Source organism: Microtus oregoni, unplaced genomic scaffold, assembly GCF_018167655.1.
Source record: "Microtus oregoni isolate MIOR12 unplaced genomic scaffold, Mior012 000000F_ref0000247, whole genome shotgun sequence".
In the NCBI taxonomy this organism is placed as follows: Eukaryota; Metazoa; Chordata; class Mammalia; order Rodentia; family Cricetidae; genus Microtus; species Microtus oregoni.
Window position 1 is genome coordinate 32843044 of NW_024543059.1, and position 13077 is coordinate 32856120.

At 36.1% G+C, this 13077-nt stretch overlaps 1 protein-coding gene and 1 long non-coding RNA gene across 11 annotated transcripts in view; one reads left to right on the forward strand and one right to left on the reverse strand.

Moving 5' to 3' along the window:
• Window positions 1-7451, forward strand: part of Ube3a (ubiquitin protein ligase E3A) — a 70384-nt gene extending 62933 nt beyond the window's left edge. For all 3 annotated transcript variants that reach the window (XM_041660106.1, XM_041660120.1, XM_041660112.1), the window contains one exon: window positions 545-7451. In XM_041660106.1, coding sequence (XP_041516040.1) covers window positions 545-665 — 121 coding nt within the window. In that variant the 3' untranslated portion in view covers window positions 666-7451. The remainder of the gene's footprint in view (window positions 1-544) is intronic.
• The window catches only part of LOC121453397, a 140342-nt gene that overhangs the window by 33390 nt on the left and 93875 nt on the right, over window positions 1-13077 (reverse strand). For 6 of the 8 annotated variants that reach the window (XR_005975006.1, XR_005975003.1, XR_005974997.1 and 3 more), the window contains 2 exons: window positions 1618-1767; window positions 554-659 (listed from right to left, as the gene is read on the reverse strand). The exons of 1 other annotated variant lie outside the window; for it this stretch is intronic. This is a non-coding gene — a long non-coding RNA (uncharacterized LOC121453397). The remainder of the gene's footprint in view (window positions 1-553; window positions 660-1617; window positions 1768-13077) is intronic. One more of the 8 variants, XR_005975002.1, reaches the window with a different exon arrangement.

Here is a 13077-nt window from a genome sequence, read left to right on the forward strand (position 1 = left end):
ATGGTGGGGCTGGACAATATAGCCTTAGAAGTATGTTGACTTTGGTATACATTGACAGATTTCATTATTATCTATTCGTTATTTGATGCATTATGGCTCTAATTTTAATTAATTTATATTTGCCTTCCAATCATGTTCATTGTCATTTTGCCAACTATATTTCTAATGAATATTAAAGAGCACAGATCCTGAAATCTTTAATACTAGGTTTGAATTATTTTTAATTTTAGCTTAAGTTATTTAGTGATTTCTACTTTCAGTAGGTTTAGTGATACCTTGGTATGTTTGTTGTGTGAATATTCAAGTGAACCACAAAGCTTAATTTTCTAAAAGCATGATGTAGAATAGAACCTCACCTTCATATTAGTGTCATTTCATTGGATACAGACCTGCTCATCTTTGTAGCGCAGCAGTACCATGTTTATGATTTCATCTGTAGCTTCTCATAACAAACCATCTTAACTGCATAAGCATCTGATAGGAACGGTTATCACTGAGCATATTTTTTATGACTTATGATTCCTGTTTTTCTCTTTCTATTCAGGTTACCTACATCTCATACTTGCTTTAATGTCCTTTTACTTCCGGAATATACAAGCAAAGAAAAACTTAAAGAGAGATTGTTGAAGGCCATCACATATGCCAAAGGATTTGGCATGCTGTAAACAAAACAAAACAAAAAATGAAAAACGTTACAAAACTTAGTAAATATAATCAGAGGGATAATTTGGTGGTGATAGTGTCCCAGTACAGAAAGGCTGTAAGATAGTGAACCACAGTAGTCATCGATGTCTGTGCCTCCCTTCTTCATTGGGGACATTGTGGGCTGGAACAGCAGATTTCAGCTACATATATGAACAAATCCTTTATTATTATTATAATTATTTTTTTGCGTGAAAGTGTTACATATTCTTTCACTTGTATGTACAGAGAGGTTTTTCTGAATATTTATTTTAAGGGTGAAATCACTTTCGCTTGTGTTTATTACTGCTTGAGGTTGAGCCTTTTTGAGTATTTAAAATATATATACCAACGAAACTACTCTCGCAAGGAAAACATTGCCACCATTTGTAGACCATGTGTAATCTTCAAGTATGTGGGTTTTTTGTTTTTTTTGTTTTTTTTTTGTTTTTTTTTTTTTTGTTTTTGTCCCTGTATCTAACTCAAATCAGGACCTTCTTCTTTCCCCCTGCTCCTATCAATTTGCTTTTGAAACTTGAAGTCTTGGAAACAGTGTGGTGCAAGTACTGCTGTTCTAGCCCCCAAAGAGTTTTTCTGTACAACATGTGAGAATCAATAAAGATGGAAGGGAGAACTTGGAATGTTTGAACCACAGCCCTCAGAACTTGACTTTAGTAACAGCACAGCAAATTAAACAACTCATGCCACAGTGTGTTGTCTTCATGTGTCTGCAGTGAATGGTTCCAGTAGCCAGTCCTCTTAATATGTGAAAGGACAGGGTCTTTTTTGTTTGTTTTGTTTTTGTTGTTTTAAGTTTACTGGGGAAAGTGCATTTGGCCAAATGATAGGGTAGTCAAGCCTATTGCAACAAAATTAGCAAGTTTGTTGTATAAACAAGCATGTAAAAGTGCACTTAAAATGAATCTTTATTATTACCTAGATTTTAAATAGACAATCCAAAGTCTCCCCTTGTGTTGCCATCATCTTGTTTAATCAGCTATTTTCCAAGGCACTCGATCAGTGTTGCAGCATAACAGAAAGGATGGCTACTGTGCCTTGTGTTCTTTAGTCACACAATAAGCAGGCCTGCAAATGAATGGAACTATTACTCCTGAGAATTACATTGTATATCCCCCAATTTAAATTTTACTTCAAAAGTGTTAAATATTTCATGTGCTATAGAAAAGTACAAATAGGCTCAAATTACTGGATATTTAATGTAGCTTCCATTCGTAGTCTTCTGTGTCTGTGATGTTAATTTCTCTTGTTGCATAATGAAATAAAAGAATTATGTATTTTTAACTAAGGAGAGACATACTGGTATATCATTTTACTACAAGCTACAGCTAATTTGTTGAGCTTGTGCCTTGATTATTTTAAAAGTTAGTACAAAATCAACCTTATATTTTAAAATTAGCAGAGGAAAATGTAGCTTTCAAATCATTGAAAGTGGGGAAAGGATGTCTTTCAGGATTTTTTTCATTGTTGTAGTAATTGAAACAGAAGTATTATTTACTGTAATGCTAAATAAAGCAGTGGCTTAAAAAAACAAACTGTACCTTAATGGGGAAGAAAAAAGAACACAGTGCTTTCCAATTGTGATATTTTAATGTGGGTTTATCCTGGGCTAGCCTTTAGAACACTGTTGTGGTATGTATGCTACCTTGACAATAGGACCCCTAAATGTGACTCTAGTCATCTTAAAGGGCCTCTCATCCACTTTGCTTCTTATGTATTATGAAATTGCTAAGAAGACAAATTAAGTGGGTACATTTTATAAAATAAATTTGTGAAGAAATGTGTGTTCTTCAGTTCTCAAGTTTTATTATCACTACAGTATTGAAGTAGTTGTGATACTATACTTGTGTGAAAGTTTCAAGTGATAATATAGATTATCAGACAAATGTAACATCAATATATTTAATAGAAAGTGGGAAAAAACCTAAAAGAGTTTTAAGAGGATAGAATAAACTCATTTGCTTCTTAATTAGTTTTTCTCAGCATGTTACCATGTTATTATGGCTACCTTTTCCTTATTGCTTTCTTAGACTGGCAAGAAACAGTATCTTACGAGTAAAAAAAAAAAAAATACCTTTTAGTGTTGTCAAATGTCTCAAAGTTACAGCATAAAAGCACAGCCTGCAGCAAAACTTTTCTGGAGACTTGGCAGCTGCAGCAAATTCATTGAGTGTCTGATTGTATATATTGTGGTCTATAGTTAATTGTGTGAACAAGTCCAGTTACAGTTACCTTAGCTTTATTTGGAGATACATCCCTGTATAGGAAGGTATATGTCAGAAGAAACCTATAAATGAGGCTCCGGAGAACACGTTCATGGTATCATGTGGCACATGCTTATAACTAGGCAGCATCACTGTTTCTATAAGGTGGCTATGTTGAAACTTAAACCTGACTTCAGGAATTTTTTCTCAAGAATTCACATAACCTAGTGGAGAAAGTGTTTTTCTAGGCTACTCTGTATCTTTACCCTTCCTCCTCTTCCCAGGACCACCAGCGTAAAATAGTAATAATAGCAACTGTCACTTGTTGCTTCTCTTACCTTTTCTCCTCTTATTCCATGTCAGGACTAGAAAACAATCTTTGGTATTTGGTGGGAAGGTGTTTAGATAGAGCCCCCCCCCCCCCTTTTTCTTATTACATTCAAATCAGTAAATTGACTTTACTAACAGTTACAAGAAGTTTTAGTTACACGTATGTACTACATTTCACTTTGTGAAGGCTCTTAATCCAGTAATATTTCACTGAAAGTGTGCTTTGAATGTACTTTGCAACAATACTAGTAATCTCCTATTTTCCATATGGAGAACTCTTGTTTTTAATCCTTGATATCACTGCAGCGTTGGGCTACTACTTCCTGAACAACTCATTTTTCCATCCCAACTCATCTACACTGTGTGTGGATACTCTTCTGATTGTACCTATAAGTACTTGTCTAAACTTTTTGGTCAACCTCAGTAATTCCCCAAGATTCTTCTCTAGCAGCTTATCTTATCAGACCTCTATTTCCAAGATGTCTTCATGGTATCTCAAAGTCAGTACAGTACCTATAAAAACAAAATTTGTATTCTTGAATTTCCTAGCCATTATTTTTTGCTTGTGGGGACTGATGAAATGGCTTAGTGGGCAAAGTTTTCCACACAAAATTTGATGACCTGAATAGTCTCCCTAGACCCCACATACACATGGAAGGAAAGAGGAACTCCATAGCAGTATCCTGACCTTTTCACATGTGCTATGACTTTTGCTCCCCCCCCTCCAGTTTATCAGACATATAAGAATAATACATTACATTCATTATGTCTCACGTTTAATGCAGTTACTGACATCTCTCATCCCTAAAGTTGTTGCAAGTTGTCAGCCCTTTTCTCTCAAACCTATTCTGTTCAGTTTTACTTTATTTCAGGCCCTAATCCCTTGGTGCAGGTTATCTTCCCTGACTCTTAATTCTAATTCTTTTCATTCTCCTAAAGCAGTTTTTCTTATTTAATGTAATAACTTCCCTTTGGGATAAGTCTTGCCTCATACAGAGGGATTTCTGTGTAATTTCCTAGTGCAGACTGTTCACCAACACCCCTCCACATCCCTACTTAGCATTGTTACTTAGACTTTGTACAACTCACATATTCTTGAAGTTGAATATTCAAAGTATCATGTTCATAAAGACTTCTGTTCCCACAGTATGCCTGCATACCCACAGTACACAGCCTGGTGGATCACATTTACTGGAACAGTTGAGACTTTCATGAATTACTACTGTTCTCTTATGGGTTAGGTTTGATTTTTGAACTTTTCTATTTTTCTTTTTAACATTTTTTTGTCTTGCGTGGAGTCTAAATAAAAAGTCACAGTGGAAATTGGCCTGTAATGATCTTTCTGTCTTTTAGGCAGTAGGTACAGAAGAGACAGAAGGATCTATAGAAAGATCAGTAGGTGGTTATGTTGAGACTTAAACCTGTTTTCAGAAAGAAGTGTTTTTCTGAGGCTGCTGTTTGTGATGTTCAGTCCTTTAGTTGCTTGTTTTAAGACTATCTTTACCCTCTCTACCCTTCCCAGGACCACCAGAGTACAACAATACTAATAACAACTTTCTCTTGCTGCTTCTCTTCTCTCCTTATACTCTGTTGGTCACCATAGAACATAGATCTATTCTGGACTCATCGAATCATATTAGCCTATGGAAAAGGAAGTCAGAGAGTTAGAAAGCAAGAGTTTTTGTGACTCTACTTTCCACCTTCTGTTGTACTCTAGCAATCAGTAACCACCTTATTTATGCCGTCCCACAAACTTCCCTTTATTTCAGAACTGATGGCAGCTGGCACCTTCAGTCATTATGCTATTACTTGTCCCTCAGATTTTCAAAGAGGAATCCTCCAGATGCTGTTCTATGTAAATGGGAGTCATATTTAACATTTTCTTATACTTCGTAAGTCAAATTCCTATAAATTCTGGTGAGAACTTTCAGTGGCTGCTGAGTACCTGTGCACATGCTCCTTCATTTCACAAAATAAGTCAGTCACTGTAACTTGAGAGATTATACACCTTACCAAAAGTCCTATAGCCAGGAAAAAGAATGACTAATCTATGGTCGTCCATATGACCACCTAATAATTGTCATCTTCCCCTTGCAAAAAAAAAAAAAAAGGCATCAAATTAAGATTCTTAGGTTGATATGCATGGGACCTAGGGTTATTATCCTAATTATTTTTCATTCTTCAGAAATCTGTAGAAAATGATGTGGAAGGTGTATGAAAAATAGTACAGAGGGGTTGAGATTGTCATTCAAATGACTCCAGAGTTTAGTTTTGATCCTGTCATTCCCTTGACTTGGATTTTACCCAATCCTACCTTACTGTGTGGTTTTAATGAAAATACCATACAGATGCTAGATAACATCTTGGAAGACATCCTGAGAGGAGTTCTCCCAACAGTTGCTTGTTAACTAAAAGAAAACATCAAGAGATTGGAATTGTCTGTAATAAAGATTTATTTTGGAAGAGTTGACCTTATCTCATCCACCTTTAAATGGAAGAGATTTGCTTTCACTCAGCTTTGTTTGAGATAAAATTCACATAATATAAATTCACCCCTTTAAAAAGTGTAAAATTTGTGGTTATAGTATATTCACAGAGTTGTGAAGTTGTCCTTACATATAATTCCAGAGCATTTTCATCACTGTAAGTTTTCCGTACCCATTAGGTGTGACCGCCTGTTCTTAACACCCAGCCCCTGGCAACTACTCATCTACATATGCCTATGAATTTTTCTGTTTTGGACATTTCATGTTAATGGAGTCATGATATGTGGCCTTTTTTGTCTGTTCCCCAGCCGCCCCTAAAGATATGAGTTCAAAGTACATTCTTGTAGCATGTATCGGTACCGTTTTCTTTTGTGGCCGAATATTGTCATTGTGTTGATATAATGTATTTTTTTGCTTATCGATTTGGTTGTGGATATTGTATTGTTTCTGCTTTTTGCATATTATGAATACTACAACTATGAACACTTTGTGTACAAGCTAAGTTTTCATTTCTCTTATGTCCTGTAAATATCTTATGATTTTAGTTCTTAAATTTAGGTCTTTGATCCATTTTTGCATGTGATGCATTGTAGGGATCCAGTTTCATTCTTTAATATGTGAATATCAAGTAGAACAAATAATTGTTACATAGACTAATAATTATCTCTTTATGAATAGGCTTGACATCCTTGTGACAAAACAAATTCCCTGACACACACACACACACAAATGAGTGTAAAAATGGACTCCTTGACTTTAATCTATTGTTCTATGTGTTCTTAAGCCAGTACCACATTGTCTTAATTGTAACTCTGTAGTAGGTTTTGAATTTAGGATGTGTACGTCCACCAATTTTGTTCTACTTCAAGATCATTTTACCTATTCTGGGTCCCTTGCATCTCACATGGATTTTAGGATCAATTTGTTAATTTCTGCGTAACAAGCACCTGTGATTTTGATAGTTTTTGTGTTGATTCAATACATCAGATTGAAGTATGTTGGTATTTTAACAGTATTAAATTTTCTAATCCATAAACATGGAGTGTCTCCATTTATTTAGGTCTGTAATTTCTTTCAATGCTATTTTATAGATTTTAGTGTATACATCTTGAATTTATTACATTAAATGTTTTTCAAAGGTATTCTTCTTGATACTATTACAAGCAGTTGTTTTATTTTGGATTATTCGTTGCTAGCATCTAGAAAGGATTGAATTTTGTGTATTGACCTTGTATACTACAGCTATTCTTAGCTGATTCTGTTTTTAATTTTTTTTCTGTATACAAGATTGTGCATTTGTCAATAGAAATACTTTTGCTTCCTTTCAAATCTGTATTCTTTTTATTTCATTTTCCTGCCTAAGTGCTCTGGCTAGCACGTCCAGTATAATAATAAATAGAAGTGGCAAGAGTGGACATCTTTTTCTTGTTGCTGATTTTATGGGGAAAGTATTAGGTCTTTCACCATTAAATATGATGTTAGCTGTGGGTTTTTCATAGATACTGCAAGTTGAGGAAATTTCCATTTATTCCTACTTTATTGAGTGTTTTTTATCAAAAATTACTGAATTTTGTCAAATGCTTCTGTATCTATTAAGGTCATGTAGTTTTTGTCCTTTATTCTCTTGATATGTTGTATTACATTGATGGATTTTTTTGTATATTGAACAAACCTTGCATTCCTGGAATAACCCCACTTGTCTATGCTACATAAACCATTTTCTATGCTGCTGGATTTGGTTTGCTAGTATTTTGTTTAGCACATTTGCATCTATATTCATAAAAATATTGGTCTGTAGTTTTTCCTACCTTTTTATGGTTTTGCTATTGGGGTAATTCTGGTCTCAAAGTATGCCAGGAACTTTCTGACTTCTCATAAACAGAATAAGGTGTGTTTGAAATAATATACTTTGAAACTTAATCTGTGATCTTTAGATATTGGGTGACACAAGAGTGATAAATGACGCTTGCAAGGATTCCAAGGTAAGATTTGCCAGAAGTAGCTTTTGGCTGCTGAATAAAGGGCAGTTAACAGCAATCTCATCAAGCTGGGTGTTCCTCATAAGCTATATGTCATTGTTACATGACTTAAGGATTCCCTTGCACAAATAATCTTTCTTACTAAGCAACACACCTAGAAGCGGAGTGCCACCCAATGTAGAAGCTTTGGAGTAGGAAACATTGGAAGCTAATGACCAAACCGAACAGTGTCAGGTTACCAATACCCCACTCTCCACTACCGCTTGTCAGAATCCTTACAACTTCATAAGTAAGACAGTATCTTTGCAGTGATTCCCTCTAGTGCAGAAGTGCCCTAAGTGGCTGTTAAGCCTGAAGGATAATGGAAAGAAATGTGAAGTGTCTATGATGAAGAAAAATCTCTATATTTAAGATTTTAAAGATACATAGATTTGCATCATCAGAGCTATCCAAAGGATTTAAGAAATGTGGAATGTCTATGATGGAGATTAAAGAAAGTGTTGCTGCCAAAAATGTTTCCCAGGATCATTTATTATATATTTTTGCTTGTAATTTTAATTTTCTCCGAAGATAAAACTTGGTATAGAAAGTTCAAGAATGCCTTGGTCACAACTTGACTTCATCTTTGCTACCCATTCTCACCATTTTTATTCATTGTGTTTGTAGGCCCATATTTCTATATGATATGGCAGTCAGTCATAGTGGTCACATGACCTTCAGACAGGCTGTAGCTACCCTAACAAAAGCTCAGGATACGCTATTCCTTGCTTTTTAATTATGTAGATTGCCTGAGAAGAGGTGTCAGTTCAAGCTAGTGACAGAGTTGCGGACAAGACAAAATGGGCATAGAAAGGTGTGGTCAAAGAGGTAGAAGTGACTAAAAACCATTCACCTGGTTACCTAGGGAACAGAATGCTAATGTATTTTTCCCCTCAGCTTATGTTTTGATATATAAGGCTGTTTGGGGAATAAAGCAGGGGAATTCTTCAGGATGTGAACTCAGGACTTAATGAGGGACCATTGAGAATCTCCCTCCAGATAAAGCCATGTGAGTTGTGTTTTTATTCGTGCGCCTCCACGCCGGTCCAGAGAGAGATAGTTTATGTTGGGGTCTGGCCCAGAGAAATAATTTATGGTCCAGGCTAGCACCAGATCCTGACAATGGCACCTAAAGGGCTGATGCACAACCACCCCCCTCCCCCCCAAAAAAAAAAAAACACGCGAAATGACCAGACGTGAGGAACCGGCGAGAAGAAATTGGTGGATACGTGAGTATTGAGTGGTCAGAAATAGAGATCAAAATTTTAAAAACTATAAAAAGCAGAACAAAATTTAAATTGGGAATAAAAAATTGTAAATAAGTTATATATATGGGATAAGAAAAAATATTCAGTTATATATGTTGGTAGCTAAAGAGAGAGTGGAGCAGAAACAATGGAAGATATAGAATCCATATGCTTGATAGACGTGGAGATGCAATTTTTATCGCTTGCTAATGGGCAGGAAAAGTGTAGGAAAACAACTTTTGGCCCAAGAATCACCTTGTTTACTGCTGAGATTGAGGTGCCACGTGCAAGCAGTAGCCAACTGAATCTAACCTGCAGGTAAAAGACAAGCTGGAGTAAGTTTAGAGAACTTTTTTTTTACCACACAGTAACTCAGAGTCAGTCAAGAGAACAGAGGAGAGAATTCAAAAATACTTCTAATTGTATGATTTACAGGTTAATATTTAAAAAAAAAAGTTAAAACTGCCTGCCAAAGCATGGGAAGGCAGGCTGGCAGACAGAAGAAGCCTGTGTCCTACCCCCTGCCATGCTAGATGAAAGGCAAGTTTGCAAATAAGGTAGCCTAGAGAGCTGCAGCTTCAAGATAATTGAAAATAAATAAGCAGGTTAAATATGTTTCTTTTTAATTTCATGACTTATTATCAAATAAATTATTTAATAATTATTATTAATAAATAGTGGTCCGGGCTAGCACCGTACCCGACGTGTTCATTTGAAGTTTGGCAAGGCTGGTCATGACTTTGGTTTGCTATCTCCTTATTACATCCTGCAGTGATTGCTGTGATTTTGTGGAAGAAAGTTTTCTCTCATGACGACTGTGTTCGGTAGTAGCCTTGAGGGCAAGGGTAGGATTTGTTATTGGTATTACACAGAGAAAAGTCATTACTTCCAGTCTTTTGATTACTGTTTTTCTGCCCTTTCCCTGCCCTTTGTATTCTGAATAGTGGAGTGTGTAGTCCTGCTCCTTTGCATGTTTCCCCAGGGTACTCTTGCAAAGCATGGGAACTCTGAGGGGCCTTTGAGTCTCTACCAGATTCTTAGTTCTTTGCTCTATGAGAATGCCATGGTTTAGGACAGCATTGATCTGAGTCAGCAGTGCTGGATCTATGTGTATGTGTACACTCTCTAGGCCTCAGCAGTGTTCCGTACTTTCTTTTTTTCTTTTTCTTTTTTTTTAAGGGCTCTACATTTTTTCCAAGGGTTTGTTTTAAAAGTTTTTTTTAAAATCACATTTTAAAGTTATTATTCTGTTGTTTTTCTAGCGAGAGTGGAAGTGAGGGTCAGAGGGCAACTTGGAATTGATTCTGTCTTTCCACCATCTAGGCCCCAGGGATCAAATTCAGGTGGCTAAGCTTGGCTCTAGCCTTTACCCACTGAGCCATCTCACCAGCTCAAAACTTGTTTTTTTTTTTTTCCTTTGCTTCTTGCCAGTGGCTCTATACAACACTTGAGTACTGGCTAAAAATACATACCACATAGTTTTATGTAAATATAATATGTTTTCCTGTGATGTTTTCAAACCCCATTAGTCCTATTTATTCCCTCTGCCTCTCTTCAAGGTTCTGTATTCAGCTTCAAACACAATGATGAGGGCTACTTTTTCTGTTATGACATCCCTTAGTTTCACGAGTCTCTTCACATACGCTGCTCTTCTGTTTTCAGTAATTTTGAGTAATATGTGATTCCGGCTGTTCTGGAATTCAGGTTTGTTACTTGTTAGATTTCTCTGTTGGTGACTGCCCTGTCTTATATATAGCCTTGGTCTTCCCTTTGTAGGTCCCACTGATGGTACTCTATGCCAAATGTGAATCATCTAGACCCCTTCCCTCCTAGTTCTCTGTTTTCCAGACTATTTCAAACTCTTCAGAACTTTGCATGCCTGTAGCATCTCTGCCCCTTCTTGCAGCACATCAAACCCCGTTTCTCTGGAATTTCATATCCTGTGGATTCTCTCTGCATCCATCCCCACCCCCAGATGGCCACTGTGCATTGCCATTTGAGTAAAACATATTAACCTGTGATGCTGGGTGGTGGTGTCTCATGCCGTTAATCCCAATACTCGGGAAGCAGAGGTAGGTGAATCTCTGAGTTCGAGGCCAGCCTGGTCTATAAGGGCTAGTTCCAAGACAGCTAGGGATGTTACCCTGTCTCAGAAAACAAACAAAACAAAACAAAAACAACAACAACAAAAAAGGTCTCTCACCTTTTTTACCAAAGAGACTGACTGTACCTTTGCCAGATATTGAAGGAAGAAATATTTGCATGGGTGAAATGAAATTATAGAAGAGTGACTTCTAAATTAGAAAATTTTGCCTCAATCAAAATAAATTTCCATAAGGTGGCAATTCATTTATTTGCCTCATTGCAAACTGAGCTTTGCCCTTTCTGTGTGCTACAGTGTTGGAAGAGAGGTGTGGTGGAGTTTGGCCTTGAAAAGGGTGCCTAAGGGAGGTAGGTCGAGGTTGGAAGGCTTCCTAGTGAGGTGGTAGCTTCTTGTTACTTTGAAATTGTGTTCAAATTATCTTTGATAGTACTTTTGAAAGTACAGAAAACAACGAAACCTGAGAATCTCTTATATCTTAAACTGACAAGCATGAAGAAAATTATACCAGTTCATTGCCGTCAATAGTGATGAAAAAATCTGACATATAACTTAGAGGTAGCACGAAATGATGCAGAATGCAATTCCACAAGGGAGAGCAGAGTAGGAATGCACATACACAAATATACACATGAAGTCTGCAAGAAAGAGCAGTTCTTAAAAGTTACTATAGTGTTCGTAATATTCAACCTGTGCAAATAATACAGATCAAAGATGAGAAAAACACCACTAGAAGTTTTTTATACTATTCATAAAGGTTGTAACTTCATGATAGACTGATAAGGGTGTTTGCTGGATGCTCTAAAACACCCACTAAATCAAATAGTTCACGTTTATACCATGAGAAATTTAAAATGGAATCACAGAAACTCTGGCTTGACCCCTCCCCCAACATGATGTATTGAAGTTCTCATACTTATGAAGGGGAGCTTGTATGGAAATAGCATCTTTTCAGTTGTAGTCAACTGAGGATGATAGTTTTAGAATGAGCTCTGATTTAGTTAGACTAATGCTCTTACTAGATAAGGAGAGCATACACACATAAGAAGAGATGAGTATGTATTAAGAAGCAAGAGATTGGGGAATTGCTTCTGTGAGACAAGGAATGACATGGATTATTTTTTTAAAAAATCAACCCACAAGACACAAGGATTCTCCCATACAGTTTTTAGATAATTCTAGGCCCTGTTAATTCTGTAAATTTTTTAAAAAGGTGAGTGTTTTGTTTAGATTCCAAAATTAACAATGAATTTCTCATGTACTGTGTCACTTAGTGTGTGGTAATACAGAAGACTTGGGACTCTAATGCAGTGTTCAGTATAAACAAAGGGGGAAATATATAATGGGACTAACAAACTAACAGTGATAATCTTAGCTATAGTATAAGCTCTGCATTGAAAAGACAGAATTCCATGTGGATTCTTTAAAAAGACCTAACTATATGCAATGCATAAGGATATTGGAAGTAAACTTTAGAGAGAATTTTTTTTTAAGAGAATGGAGACAAAAATGACAACAGCGTGTCAAAAAGAAATGCAGAACAATGTTAATAGCAAAATATTCTTTGAAACAAATAATAAATGAATAGTTGCTAAGGAGTTATGTATCCAGAAGGCAAGCCTGTCTGTTTACTTAAGAACAGCCCTAGACTTCTGGAAACAAAATCTAATGTAATCTCACTGCTAGGAAAAAAGACACCCACAATTAAAGTTGCAGATTTTCAATATTTGTTTTAGTCATTCTTGGGATAACATGAAGCTGTACAATACTTGGTTACTTGAACATCATTGCTAACTAACTACCTTAAATGACATCGAATACTTCACATAAGTGACATGTACATTTTTTTCATTTATATTTTGACCACTTGCCAAAACAGACCATATTATGAACCCTAAAACAAATCTCAGGGCAATCAGGGTTTTTGTTATTGCAGTGGAATAGTGCTTGCCTTACATGCAGAAGGCCCTTAAAGCAACATTTGTGAGAAAA